The sequence below is a fragment of the Typha angustifolia genome, chromosome 8 (genome assembly GCF_048772165.1).
Source record: "Typha angustifolia cultivar Huaian chromosome 8, ASM4877216v1, whole genome shotgun sequence".
Lineage (NCBI taxonomy): Eukaryota > Viridiplantae > Streptophyta > Magnoliopsida > Poales > Typhaceae > Typha > Typha angustifolia.
In genome coordinates, this window is record NC_133246.1 from 5,294,411 (window position 1) to 5,309,843 (window position 15,433).

A 15,433-nucleotide genomic window follows, 5' to 3' on the forward strand; every position below is an offset into this window, starting at 1 on the left:
CACTAGTTTGATGGCATGAAATTGAATCTTTGGTACAGAAATTGAAATGATTGTATTGCCAAGATTATTACTCATAGATAGATGCAAAATAATATCATGAATGCTAGGTGTGATGTCAGTTTCTGAGTTGATGGAACTTATTGAGCCACCTACCAATAAGATGCAGCCTTGTACTTGGAAAGAGATGTAAGATGACAAGGGATTCTTCATAGGAAAAGAATAAAGTAGATAGTTGCCAAGATCTTAAGCAAATGATAGTTGCAGCAAAGCAATTCATCATACATTTACAACTCCATGTTTCAGCTACAGATAGTATCAGGATAAATACTCAAGCAAACATATGAAGAGAAAAAGATAAAAAGAAGCAAAGACTGTTCTTGGCTTCTCTTTGTTCATTTGAAGAAGGAAATTTTCAGGAAGAGTTTAAAACTCGAATCCAAAACCAAAAGCTCAGTGTCACACAGTCTGCCAAATAATCATTTTTCCAAAAGGTCTACAGGGAAAGCCATTTCTTCCATTCATGATGATTGAACTATACATTCAAAACTAGCACAGAGGACCTAACATAACCATGGCGTTATCTGTTTACAATTAACTCAGGAGAATATTATAGAGTAAAAGGAGGGACATAGTGAACAAAGAAATTTTTTGTATAAATGAGGCCTGTGGGGAATTGTGGGGTGTAAAAATAATTAAATAATGCGACCAGAAAAGGGTCAAGAATCTAATTTACATCTCTCCTGTGGAGCTTCCTCTCGCATACCTCAAAAGGACCATACACGGCAGCATCACCCAGCACCTTAAAGCAATAGCATGCTTACAGATGCCATCCATGGGAGAAGCGCATCATTGGGCGTCCAGTTTGATGATGAACAAGGCATTGGTCCTTTTCAGCACGACCGGAGTTCAGAGCCAACAGGATGAGAGAATAGCTGTACAATGAGTGATGACGAATTCAGAGGAGAGCAGTTATGGTGAGTGAACTGCATGGTGGACCCTTGCTAACTGACTAACCTTTGCATCAAGACGGGCAGAGACTCCAACTGTTGTCGGCCTCACTGACCTCTGCCGCACTACATGGCAGTACTCAGGATCGTCAGCCCGCCCGTCAAACCGTATCCACTGAATCATGTTATGGTACATCGGGAAGAAGCGCATTTGAATCGCAGCATAGGCAATGTACGGAATAAGTGTAGCAATCACCACAAAGAGAGTCACAATCCAATAAGATGGCGCAGGGGCCAACCCCTCCACAAAAACCATGAAAGCAGTAGTCGAAAAGCTGGTTGGCATGGCACCATATATCAGGAGGAAGATGTACCAAAAAGCAATGCCACCCCAGATGAAGATGTGTTGTATAAGTGTGAAATAGCTCACTGAGAGTGCCATTTGACAGTTTACGACCCAGACCACACATGTGTACATGGTAGTCCCGAGGATGTCTAAGCTCACAACCTCACCACCTTTCCGGAAAGCCTGATGCTGTAGTGCATTTGTGCAGAAGAAGAAGATTATGATGCCACTGACAATACCATTCAACATCCAACCAATTATCCGGGCCCAGCTAAATAGGACGTTTTGCACACCTTCCTGGTAAAGCATGGGGAACTGCAATGTAGCAGACATAAAATTCAGAATGGACTTATTATATGAATGTTTAATAAGTGAAGGACGTTAAGAAATTGTGGGAGTTTAAAAACATAATATTAGGAAAGGTAGTACTGGTCAGGGAACTTATGTTCAATGGGAGTCTATTCACTGCATAGTTTCCATGCCATAGCAGGAATCAGACTTCTAGCAAAATCATCGCTACTTTTAATGGAAGAAATTTTCAGGTATCTTCGTAGAATGATAGTTGATGAACATCACTAGCCATATGACGCTTATGGTTGTACACTGAAAGATTGTTGTCTTTCTAAATGATAGGATAAGTACCTTTAGACAAAACCGAGCAGAAACATCCTGGTCAAATACACCCAAAGCAATCACTGGAAGCGAGGTGAAAAACACGTTATATAGTGACAGGAACCAATCATTATATGCAGGTTGCCCAGAGAATGAAGCATATGCCTCATACAAGAAAAGGGTGACACCAAATGTGAGGTTCTTGTAGAAGAAGTAACAGATCTGCAAAGCAGAATAAATTATTCGTCAGCACCTAGCAGTGAGAAAAAGGTGAGAACACCACCACACAAGAACAGCTTATACCATTGATGAGATCCTTCGGTAGCACCAATGCCCATGCACAAGCAGTAACCTCTCCAGAAACCGGAACTGAGCAATGGCAATGTCACTTGACATAACCGCCTGAAAATACGCATGCCCCAGGAAACAATTAGATCAACAAATGGCAACTAGCAATTGAATTTCAAAATGTTATCTTCTACTATTACAGGGCCAATTCTCCTTGAGGAATGGCATTATCCTTAATGGATCATGACAGAGGCATGCCCCCATGCAATGCATGTGCCCTGCAGTAGTAAGGAGATACCAAAATCAGATGTTACAGTACTAACCTGCATTCCTTCAGCACCACTGATTCCAATCCCTATGTCTGCTTCTTGAAGCATGCCCACGTCATTTGCACCATCACCAATTGCTAAAGTCACTTTACGGGTGCCTTCTTTAACAAGTCTAGTAACCTACATTTTTCAGAAAAAGAACACATTAGAATCGATATTAAGAAACTAAAAAGTATATATAGTTTTCAAAGGATTATTGAAACTCACAAGAGCTTTTTGTTTGGGGGAAGAACGACAACAGATGACTGATCCACAGCTAAGAGCAAGCTGTAGGAACAGATTCTTAGCATCATCTTCCAGAGCATAGGCAAGTGATTTACCATCAATTATCAAAGCATAGGATGCAGTAGTGGACGAACTCATCAGTTTCTTCCCCTCATTTATTTGATGCACAACACTCTCCTTTGATGCCTACAACACAACAAACTTTTTGTCAAAAAGGACTACCCTTGCAACTTCAGTTATCAGTTGGAAACGACATCTAAAGTATCTGTAGGTAAGAAAGCAGGGGCAGGTACAATCAGGACTCTAAGAACACCCAAAAATTAGGACAAGAAATTGTTTCAGTTACTGTGATCATTTCATGTTTTCATATTAGAACAATAATCGAGACATAATTTGGCAAGGTGGAATTAGTAATTTTGTATTAAAGTACAAAAATTTTAATATGGAATATCTGTAGACTATGGAGATAGAACTGAGCTCGTTGAAAACTGCCATCATTAATGGTTTCTACAGCCAAACAATATTATGGTTAAAATAACTTTCTTAGTAACAGTATTCTTGTCCACCACAATTTATCATGTTGTAGCGAAAACAATACTAATTAATAGAGAGTAATTCAACACAAATACACTTTCCCACAATAGTCAATGAAGTGATTATCATTTAAGGGTTAATATCAAATACTGTTTCTAATGGGAAATCACAAACAGAAGAATGATCATTTCTATCTCCCTCCCTCTTTCCCTCCCTCATTCTCGAAGATACCACATAGCCATGTGGGTAGTGTTCTCACAAGTGCACTAGCAATAATGAACTTCTAGGCATAATATTATTTAAACCGAAGGGCTGCAGCTGATTTACCTTTAATACATGAGAAATTATTTTTTTACCTTAGCAATGGCATCTTTGTTCCCACCCTTCTCCAGTGCAATAATATCTGCTGATTCCAAAGTGATGATTATCTGCTTCATTCCTTGTCTCAGTAGACTACAGGCGAAGCTGCAAAATTGTGATAAAGAAGAAAATTGTAAAGGAAATTAAATATGATCATACACTTCAAACCTCTGCTTGCATATGATAATAAGGAAACAAAGGCATACCCAATATTGATAGCAGTCTCCATCTTGTCGCCAGTCAGCACCCATATCTTGATTCCAGCTTGTGCAAGCTTGTCAATGCATTCAGGTACCTAGATTTATAAGAAGGAATAAAATATCAGTATACACAAGTTCACACGATTAAAAGAATCACATAGCTATCCTGGAAAGCCTTGGACTCACCCCATTTTGGAGTTTGTCTTCAACAGCAGTAGCACCAAGAAGAATCAGATCTCTCTCTATCATATCTGCAGCTTCCTCAATTTTGTCATCTCTATCAGCACTAACAGAATTTTTGGCTGACGTAAATCTTTTGTTAAAATTTTCATACTCCTTTTCATCAAGTTCACGATAAGCAAGAACCAAGGTTCTTAAACCAGCATCAGCATACTCATTAATGTGTTCCTTAGTCACTTCCTCATACTCACTTCCATTCTTAGCAAGCCTTCCAAACATTACACTGTTTATGTAAAAAGAAAAAATTAGTCTGATATTCTTACAAGAGAAGAGATAATGAGAACGAATAAATTCTCAGGCATTTAACATAGCTTCTCACTGACCTATCAGCACCTTTGCTTAGCAGCAGTAATTTCCCCTCCTCATCTCTAACTATCACAGACATCCGTTTCCTTGAGCTGTTGAACTCCAAGATATTTAAAAGCTTATAGGATCTGCAAAGAAACAGGCACATACTGTGAGAATATTACATCAATTGGAATTCAAAGGTAAGTTAGTTGAAATCTAAGTTTTTCTTACTTCCATGAGAAGAGGAAATTATTACCTTTCAACTATTCTGCCTGACCTGGGATCCAGTTCATGCAGAGAGATTCCCATCTGAGTTCTCCGATAAAACTCAAAACCTAGTTCTCTTGCTGCAATAACAAAGGCAGCCTCGTCAGGAGACTCAGCTTCATAAGAAATCTTCCCTGATTCTTCGTCTATTTCAGGTATGCAAGTGTGACAGACCGCCAATAATCGGAGAAATTTCTCAATGATATCAGAATGACGCTCTTTAATCCAATTCCCATTCATGACTCGTGAGTCCTTGAAATTAAATCCTTTAATTGGAGGTACTGTATCAACTTGATTCTCCTCAAATTCTTCTGGTTCATATATCAATGGAGACCCTTTTCTTCTAGCCATTGCTTTCTCAACTTCTGTGACACCACGGCCATAAGCAGTGCCAGCAATTGAACATTTAATGAACTCCATTGAGTTGCAGGTCAATGTTCCTGTCTTATCTGAAAGAATTGTATCAACTTGACCTAGTTCCTCATTCAAGTTTGAGGTACGAGCATGAGATGGCTTGTCTGAGTCCTCATGGTACATTTGCATGTCTCGGTTGATAAAAAGAGCCTGCAAGCTCTTGACTATCTCAATGGAGATATACAAGGAGATTGGGATGAAGTAACTATACAGCATCATTGCTGTCAAGAAGTGAAAAAATGCTGCAAAAGACGATCTCTTTGGATCAAAGTAGATATTAGAGTCATCCGGTCTAAGATACCATCGTTTCATCCTGCCATTTTTCAGGTCATTCTTGGTAAAAATTCCAAAGAAGATTGACCCGATTAAAGAAATAATGACCAGGGAAGCAAGCAAGAGGTAAATAATTTTATCCATCTTCCGTTCAATTTTGCTTCTTTTGGATGGTGGATCTGTGGCATTTTGCATAACTTTTGTATCATGTCCTGTAAAAATTACTATCCCATATATGTGGTCAGTGTTGCGCAATTTCGAGTCTCTAAGAAGAAGCTGCTGAGGTGAGAGAGGGTACTCTTGGTCGTCGATTTCTATGGTTCCAACAAAAGAATATAGATTCGCATTTGGGTCCTCACACTTGACTATTGCTTTGAAATTTTGAAAGTTACTTTCTTCTTGTAAACTTGAAGTTACCTCCAGCGACTGTTTCAATTTCAAATTTGTTTCTCCATCAAGGTTCATTGTCTCCACATAACAGATTGCATCTTCATAACTGGAAGAAAGCAAAATCAGGTCAGCAGGGAAGAAGTCATCTTTCTCCACCTTCACCAGATCACCAACTCGCAGATTCTTCCATTTTGTATACTCAAAGTTGCCATCCCCTCGGTGCACTTTGACCTTTCTATTGTTGACCTCATTATCCTGAATAAATAAATTGTTTGTTAAGCATTAATCTCACTAGTCTTTAAAATAGTAAGAAGACAGGACTAGCATTAGCAAAGGATTCAGAAGATTTCAATATAGAATCCCACATCCATTTGTGCAAGAAAAAAAAATAAACAAGAAGTCTGATTTCTTATTCTCTAGTCAAGAGACTTGGAGATCCATATCTTGTTAAATATCCTCAAGTGAAGCTAATCAAGTATGTATCTCCCATAAAAAGGTTTTCCAGACAGGACTCAATATATTAGAACAACATGACACAATATTGTCGAATTGTACCCGTGACACTCCATTTTAAGTACCAAATTAATATTCCCACTCTTCTAAACAGCTATCTCTCTCCTCCTCTTTTATGCATTAGACTGGTGGCCTTCCATCAATTTTCTCTCAAAAGGAGGAGAATGAAAAAGAAAAAAAAAAACATTTCTTTTTTTCTAGTTTTCCTAATTGTTCCTCTATGGAATCTGGGAACCTTCTGAGAAAATATAAAAACCAAAAATTATAGCAAAATAATCTCTTCCCACTTCCAATAGAATCTGTTTAAGTTTCAAATTCTGCAATTACACCACAAATATGCTGCATGCATTTACTATTGCTACCATGTCAGTAAACATGAAGATTGTCAGCAAGAAATCAAATGGTTACTTTTTCCATATAACAGCTGCATAAAGCTTTAAGTACCATATAAACAGAACTAAGACACTAAGATTCCTATATTCTCTTTTCCTTCGCTTATTAAAAGATAGGGTGAGAGAAAAGAAGAAAAAAACCTGTTGCTTCCTCCTCCGATCTTCAATACCCTCCTTCGCCATGGTTGCTCCGATCACGATGAGCAGCGGAAGAATCGCGCTCACTGCCGTGTAAGGAGCCAATGGAGTTAAAGCTAGACAACCTGTGATCAGGAAGTAAAAATTGGCAACCCTCCTAAACTGCTCAAACAAGGACTTGGGTATGAAGGTAGCCAACGTATACTTGGTGGTGGAGACATAGTTCCATGGATAGTTTAGGTTGGTAGCCTCAAAGCAATCCGGATCGTTGGCGAAAACAATCCGAGAGAATCCCGGGCCTCCAATCCGAGAGTGGTCGTCACCATATCTCGATCCACAGGCAAAACTGTATAAATTACTGAATCTAAACTTTCTTCTTCTCCTTCCAGTAGTCATATCCTCTTATATAAATCTAATGAGAATTGCAGGAGAGATTCCCAGATTACAACCTTGAAAGACCTTCAACCCCAAGAATCCACAAATATCTGCGAACTATAGAGCTCTGATAAAAGCCCAGAATTTGCTACCCCTCTCTTGATTGGTTTAAAAAGGAAAAAAAAATATATATTCCTCTCTATCAGAAGAACACCAAGCACACTACCATTAACCCACACGCAGCTGCAAAGGTCAAGAACAAGCAAAGAATGCCCTCCCTCTTCTTCTCCAAATCTAAACGACAATAGAATAGAACAGGTATCCCGACCAGGAAAAGGAGAGAATATACCGCCAAAACCCAATTTTTTTCCCCCCAACCAGCTTATCCGACAAAGACCCAGGCCCCAAAATCGCTCCTTTTTTATCTTCGAGGCACCAGAGATCTCACAGATTACCACCTTCCGGCCTCTATAAAGGACATGGCTCAGGAGAAGCGAGCCCTCTTCTTTGAAATCTTCGTCTGGGCTTTGGACAAGGTATGGAACCTTCAAACTGAGCTCCCAAATTCATCTTTGACTTGGACTTTAAGACGATTAGAGAGCCAAACTCATGTGGGTCTCTGGAGAAACTCTTCAAAACGTGCACGCGCTGCGGAATAATACACAAAGATCGAAACTTTCGGGTCTTCGGAACCTACAGCCAACTTCTAGAAGGTCAATGAAATCTATGCGGCTGCGGTCATTGCCGTTAGGCCCCAAATTTCTCTCGTTTTCGTTCTCCGAAACTTCTTCTCGTATGCAAGAGAGAGAGAGAGAGACGACCGGTGACGCAAAGGGGGAAAAGAAAACAATACGTCTCCAAACGATATTACAAAGATAAAAATAAAAAGAGAGAGAGAGCGAGAGATCTAATAATAAATATTTCAAAGAGGTGTTTGGATTGCAAAGGAGAGTAAAGGATAAAACTTTATATCACTATTTTATTAGGACATGGAATCTAAGTCTGGTAGTAACATAATCTTTTGCAAGCTATAAGAGTAAAATTCCAATATTTTAACATATCATATAACACCACCTCAGATAGGAATATACTCCTCTATCTAAATAAAGCTTTTTCTTAGCCTAGAATAGAAACTTAACGGTATCCCAATTAAACCGGTCATAGGATTGAAAAGAAAAGAGAAAAAACTTTGTTGTAAAAGATATTTGAGTTTAATAAAAACTTGTTCATATTTTCTCTTCTAGAAAAAAAAAAGAATAATTAAAAAGATTCTATCCAGTTTTTTCCCTGTCAATTGTCGCCTTCAATTAGGTGATGGTCTATTTCTTTCTTGACTTCTTAATTGTTCGGGCACGAGAAAAAAACATATATATGTCTGTTCGTAAGAAATTCTTAAGAAAAAAATAAAAAGAAAAGAAAAACCCAACTAGTTGACTTTCAAACATGACCATATATTTGAGAAAGAATTGACTTGATCTTAATAGATTTTTTCTCCCTTTTATATATATATATCATTTATTATTTATATAAATATCCTTCGAAAGTTGATATTTATTTATATAAAATCTCCAAGGATATATAAATAAATGAAAAGTTTAAAAGAAAATTTAAAAAAAAATCCCTAGATTTTTCTTAGGGTTTGCTTCCAAGACAATTTATTTTTGCATGTATTGGCTCAACACAGTGCTTAGTTTAAATTTAATTTTTTAAAAACAAATTAGCCTTCAATTAATGCACTTTTATATTGCACAAAGATCGAAATTTAAAAGAAAGATATTAGAAATAAAATAAATAAATAAAGAAATGAGCAGATGCAGCTGGCCCAGCTTTAATTAAAGTGTTTAAAAATGGAATAATCTATTACTCGAATTAAGTAGTTAAACACACGCTTAGGGTTATTATTATAACCCTCCCACCTTCTAATTCGGAAGCTAAAATTCTCAAAGGGAGTTTTTATTATGAACTTCTCAATTAAATAGTAATTATTAACTAATTCATAATAACTAAGTATTTTTAGGAGACATTAAAAGATAATGTTGAGTGTTAACACCTATTATAATGTTTCTTAGAGACTAATTATTTACCTTGTAACGTTAAAACCATAGCTTAAACTAGATTAATATATATATATATGTATAAGGGGGGAGGGGAAACGAAGCACGCCAATTGGCTTAATTATGCGCTTAAATTAGTCCTGCAGAGAATCCTAAGCCGTGGGGTGCGGGATCTACACGCTTCGTCATTTGACCAAAATACCCCCCGTCTATTCCACCCAGAGTGGCCCCTGAACCAGGGGTAGATTCGGAATTTACTTGGTATCGGGATCGTGGACGTCATAAATAAAAGAAACTCAGGATCCGGGTAGGTACGGGCGCCACGTGGCAGCCAACCGGTCCCGGGCGGCCAACGACCATGGAAGGGTAGTTTGGGGATTTACGGCCAACGACCATGGAAGGGTAGTTTGGGGATTTACGGGATTTTTGTGTGGAATAGTGTGGGAGGTAGCAAGTGGGAGTTAAAGTTTACGACCAAACTAGAATATTTTTTTTTTATATTTCCTTTTATCAAAATATAATATTATTTAAATTAATTATTAAATTGGATCTAATTCATTATAGCCGTAACAAAAATGCCGATCAGTTCAACGTCTTTATTGTCGGATATTCTTTTTATTTTTAGCCGCTAAAAGACTAAGTTAAAGAATTTATATATATATATATATAATACTGATCAATTCAATATTTTTTATTTTATAGTATGTTTCAATAAAGAAACTTTGGAACGGGGTTAGGGCTAGTTTGGTCAAAAACTCTAATAGGAGATGTTTTTTTATCCCGTTGGTCGGATAAATTAGAATTTATTAGAGCATTTATCCGCACTACTCTCAATTAGGGGTTAAGGGGAGTCGATAAAACTATAATAAACTATGGTTTAATTTGGTCTTATGTGGTTGGATTTTATCGAATGTTATCTATTTCATTATGAGTAATTAATGGAGGTGTTAAATAAGTTGGCCTGCCTGCCTTGCCTGCTTGCCTCATAAGGAATTAATTACATGTGACTATTTTGTGGCCAAATTAATGCCAACCCTAACCGGTTAAGCTTTTAAATCAGAATTATTTGTTATCTAAAAATATATAAAAGAAATTCTTTAATTCAAACCTAAATAGAGATAATTACTATCATAATTTTTTTACATTTATCTTCTAAATTTTTTTATAAATTATATTTATGTCCCGTAAATAACTTAAGATTTTAGAGCAGTTACCGGCGGGCAATTATTGAGAAGATTTTTAAAGCAAAACCATAGCTTTCACTTAGACTTTTCTTTTTTTTTTTCCTTTTGGCCCCAGGGTTTCACTTTCCAAATAGTAAGTATGAGGAAGTTTGCAAGAGATCAACATCATACATACATTTGGCATTGGTCCTTTCCCCACATATTGATGAAATAGGAATAAACTTAATGGCCACAATGGGCATGCACATGCATGGATGGAATAACATCATCTCAGGGCATTAGCCATTAAGGCTAAGAATATCCTTTCTCTATTTCAACAAACTAAATAGACCCACACAGAGGAGAAGATAAGAAAGAAAGAGAGGTGGTTCTCTTCCAGAAGAAAGGGATGCCTTGGTGGTGGTATCAATGGACAAGGGATCTATTCAGACTAAGACTAAGGGTGTAATTCTAATCTAACCTTAGAATTACAATAACTTTAATTCGAATCAAGCTCGGCTCGAAATTAATTTCGGTAGATTCATCTTGAATAGACTTATTTTTAAGTTTGACGGCCCTAATTCAGACTTCACATTTAACTAGATTTATAAACTCCGGTAGAAAAAGACCCAAATAAAATTTTCTTTTAAGCTCCAATGATCCAATAAGGGGCTTAGAGAAGAGGATAGGTGGGGATAATAAGCCAATGGTTCTAATTAAACTGTTGCTGTTATCCACCTTCCGTTGACTTTTTTTAAAGGGTTTTCTTTTTTCAAGTTGATAGAGGAGTGGGTAGTCTTTTTTTTCAAATTTATCTAGAATTAATTCTTTTTGAAAAGGATAATTAATAGTACCAACCGAGTTGAAACTAGATCAAAAAGGCCAATTTACATTGCCAAGATTTCTGGCTTTGACTTTTTGTTCTTGTTTTTTTGTTGAATATTCATTATTATTCGCCAAAACTCCAAATGTCAAATTTTGAAACAAAAATCAAAAATTTTTCTTCTAGAGACAAAAATTTAAACCAAACTGAAACCAAAACTGAAAATTTGAACCAAGGATTAGACTTTAGTAGCAGCCTCTATGATTAAACTAAGTGATAATTATATGTAGATCATCTGAATTATTGTTAATTTTCACATGACACTTCTTTGTTTATCTTTTGTAACACTTTGACTCTCTTAATTATAAAATCTCTCAGATACTCCTTTCGTTAGTTGCCGGTTTAATTTTTTATTAAAAAGTTGGGATGTTTATTATCAAAATTGCTAGTAATTCTTTCAAAATTGTCATTGTGGTTAATTTTTAACCAAATATTCCTGAAGATGCCTCTTTTAAGTTTAGAATGTAAATATTTATAAACGGTATTAGGTATAACATTGATTTGAAGACTAATTTATGCGAGGGTAAAATAGTCCTTTTCGGATCTAGGTTATGTTTTAATCATGATTAATTAGATTTAACTAACATAATGATATGATTTTTGAAGAGCAATATGATTTCGGTGGCAATTATAAAAAAAAAAATCTCTAAAAAAATATTACATGACCGTTACCTGATCAATTTTATGCGATCTTCGTTTAGGGGGTGTAATCATAATTAACTCTAGAACTAATTTAGTTTTCAAATCAATATCTTCCTGATGTAGAGTCAATTAAGGCTAATCTAGAAGCTCCACAGACACAAAAGTCGACATTAAGAACACAAATGATGCTACTATTCTCCATCAAATTAAAAGACAAGAGAATTTTAGGTGCATTAGACTCCCATTAGTACAAGCTTCTAGACAGGAGAGGAAATTCTTATTCTATTTGATCTTATTATGAGGTTGGATTTAATCTTATAATCAACTTTATGCCGAGGAGAATCTCCCATCTCGACGATGGAATGTGTTAAGGTTTAGGTGGGCTGTCTATTAAGGAGTTGCTTGATTGAAGAGGATTAGGTTTTGGGGGTTATTAATGTTGTTTTCTACTTCTAATTCTATTAATTTTGTTCAAAGAAGAGGTTTTCTCAAAGAAAATTGCCTGAAGAAAGACATCCAAGATGGTTGGAAAATATAGGTTCAAAAAAAAAATTAAAAAAAATTAAAAAATTGGCTCTTAGAAATAATGAAAATTTCGAGCCGAAATGGATTAGTTTTAGTTAATTATGATTAAAACAAAGCAAGGTCATAATCATGAGTCTTGTTAGTTTAATTCTTTACCAATAATTAAGTTATGATCCTGAGTTTTTAACAAATTCCGATGGATACTTGGAGTAAAATTTAATCCATTGTTGGGAAATTGATTTGATGTTCTTGTTTTTTCTTTCCCATTTTTTTTTTTAAATTTAGGGTTCTTATAAATGATCCATATTCAAGAAAGATGTTGCTATCTTAAAGCACATAAAACCATATGGCTGCTTAATATCTTAATACTCCTTTCATATAATCCATGATGAGCACACGTTATCAGGTTGAGCAAGACAATAATTTATTAGTGATTATTGACATCTATTTGTGAGCTTCAACAAGAATATAAGAGAAATATAAACTAAATTTGGAGGTACTTTTCATGTTAATTTTTTTTAATTAAAAAAGAAAGATTGTACTTCTAAGTGATTTAATTCAGGGATTGGAGATGATGTCCACACTTAGTATTATAATATATATTTTTCACTCAGCAGATAGGAAACTTCAATTTAAATAATTTAAAGGATGTACGACTACATCTACATGGTTGAAATAATTGAGCAGTTGTAATGCTTGTATTTATCATGCAATAAAGTCAACAGCAAACTAACAGGCTAACTTGCATGACAAGAATATTGAAAGGTTCTCGTCGTCTAGTCTTTGACTATTCACCATTATTGCAAATATTATAAGTCCCAGTTCCCTAAAAACCTTGATAAGATATTAGTGGCAAGATATGCAAAGGATTTATATAACCATTCAAAAGTCAAGCATGCATTTCATAATTCATAGTGTAATAAATACACGACAACATTGACCAGATGAGAGAGCTTTCTTTACTTGCATCTCCATCTATTTTGTTTATATTATCTATTGCAAGGACTCCATCAAGAGGAGTAAATGGATGCAGTGTTCTAGGGGTTTCAATATGGTGAAATAATGGATATCCATGTAAGAAGGGGGTAGTTAACCACCCTAGAAGTGAGTACCATGCAAGCCTTCAATTGATAATCTCTTGGGATGCCCTCATAAGAGGAACACTCCAATGCTGAAAGCTCTGCTACATGAATAAATAAATTCTATGCTTGTTTGAACAACTACAACAATCTTGAGATAATGAAATTAATTCATTTTAAAAAGAGAGGAAGGTAAGAAAGTGTCCCTGCTTATGCACCTAATCATCACATCAATATGCATTTGATAAGCTGATTTCTAATCCAAACATGTTTGCCATCTTTTGGAGCTAGAAATTGGAAGATTAGGAACTCAAAAGAAAGTGCCAATCTTGCATAAACTTCTTTTTTTTCTTTCTAGGTGATGATTAATAGATTCTAATCCAAAAACTGGAGGGCAATACATCACCATCTTGTTGGCCCATTTGCTGCCACTATAGTTACTTTACAATGTGAGACACTCAATAAAGTGCCAAAATAATGGCCAACTCCACCAACACTATAAAATTATAAAGATTAAGAAATACTCAATGAATCTTAGAATGGGTTTGGTTACCTGCACCTTCTATCCAGAATTCTGATGGCATCAAGAAACATAGTGGCATTAGTTAGGTGGTCTCATTCAGTGCAGCTCCATGTAATTGCCAAGAGGCTCATGTATTTCCTAACGCATCCAACTCCTGCCAGGGATTACTCTCTCAAATGTTTGATCAAGCTGTACTAGTTATTCCCATCAGAAAGAAAGCACCACCTCATTATTTTATCAGTACATTGACACCAACTCGTTATGTCTTATTATGCAAGCTATATGCATCATTTAGATACTCAGCAGGATACATTGTTGCAGCATAAAAAAATGCAGTGCAGAAAGAGTCAATCTAGTGGAGCCACTTTTCTTTTTCACAGAATATAAAAGGGCTTTTCTAAATAGTACGTCAGGTATAAGAAAGATTCTATCCACTGCTCTATCAGGCATATCAGAGACGGATGGTGACTTCACATAAACTGCATAAGATGCAGGCTACAAACAAAAGGAGTCGTTATTTTCTCCAAATCTCCACCAGAGTCTAGCAAGATCTCCTAGTGGAAGATTTAAAAAAAAAAACCTTTGAGATAAAACATAGTCTAGAAAAGTACTGCAAGAAGCTCAATCTAATCTAATTCATGTCATATTTAATTCTTTTAATTATGTCATTCAAAACCATCACCTGTGAACATACCATTTATGTAACACCGATGTCACTCAACACTGAGATTCATCAACTCCAATTTGCAGCAAGCATCAACTATATTGAAGAAAGCTGAAAGCTACAGCCTACTTGAAATAGATGACTGGTTTGTGATTAAGCCAATCTAAGAAAAAGCTACCGGTGGTGACACAAAGAAGAACAAGAGACTCTAAACATGATGGCATAAGAAAAGTGATAGCCAAAACGGAAAGTATTAAGTGGCCGTTTGGATCGTTGCATCTGTAAAAGTGGCGTCTACAGATGCAGCATCTAGTTAGAAAGTAATTATAGAGGCCACATATGAGAAATTGAGAAAATACCCCTTGTACATATTGAAAATATAGATTAAATGTTACAAAGAAGAATAAAAATCTCAGAACTTCTCCATAATTCAAGAAGCGCAATGGAAAACCTAGGTACCAATAACAGTTTGCTGAAGGAAGGTTTACTTATTTGTCTCCTTCCATTTTTATTCTACCAAGTAATAGTTACCAGCATATATCATTTATATCAAGGAGCTCTATCGACATATCATCCAATCATCCCTTCTTTTATTCTAGATACCAAATTGTCAGAGTGCAACATCATCCCTCCCTCTCTAAACTATGTACAAAACAGATATACAATATACAACTAATAAAACAATAAATTTTGATTTCTAAATTCAACATCTTCATATGCACACATTTACTATTATATTTATGTATTTCCAAATACAACAAACAAAACA

The 15,433-nt window shown here is 35.8% G+C and overlaps 1 protein-coding gene across 2 annotated transcripts; it reads right to left on the bottom strand.

The window, feature by feature from the left end:
* Positions 1 to 494: 494 nt before the first annotated feature.
* Positions 495 to 7,903, bottom strand: LOC140764187 (putative phospholipid-transporting ATPase 9). 2 transcript variants are annotated; one of them, XM_073102612.1, is made up of 12 exons: positions 6,760 to 7,903; positions 4,626 to 5,968; positions 4,405 to 4,515; positions 4,028 to 4,304; positions 3,848 to 3,936; positions 3,638 to 3,746; positions 2,730 to 2,933; positions 2,517 to 2,642; positions 2,209 to 2,307; positions 1,936 to 2,127; positions 1,015 to 1,608; positions 495 to 932 (listed from the first exon to the last, which is right to left on the bottom strand). In XM_073102612.1, exons 1-12 carry the CDS (start codon positions 7,150 to 7,152, stop codon positions 891 to 893), a joined length of 3,579 nt encoding a protein of 1,192 aa, XP_072958713.1. In that variant the 5' UTR covers positions 7,153 to 7,903; the 3' UTR covers positions 495 to 890. The 2 variants fall into 2 exon arrangements, with proteins under 2 accessions (XP_072958713.1, XP_072958712.1); XM_073102611.1 differs by having other exon boundaries at positions 495 to 1,608; positions 6,760 to 7,902.
* Between the last annotated feature and the right edge of the window lie 7,530 nt (positions 7,904 to 15,433).

What these genes read in the sequence shown, in the direction of transcription:
- LOC140764187 (XM_073102611.1), bottom strand. Translation starts at nt 7,152, where the DNA reads ATGACTACTGGAAGGAGAAGAAGAAAGTTTAGATTCAGTAATTTATAC. An exon ending in CCCCCAAACAAAAAGCTCTT is followed by an intron (nt 2,643 to 2,729) that starts GTGAGTTTCAAT and finishes TGAAAAATGTAG; the next exon opens with GTTACTAGACTTGTTAAAGA. An exon ending in CTGCTCGGTTTTGTCTAAAG is followed by an intron (nt 1,609 to 1,935) that starts GTACTTATCCTA and finishes GCTACATTGCAG; the next exon opens with TTCCCCATGCTTTACCAGGA.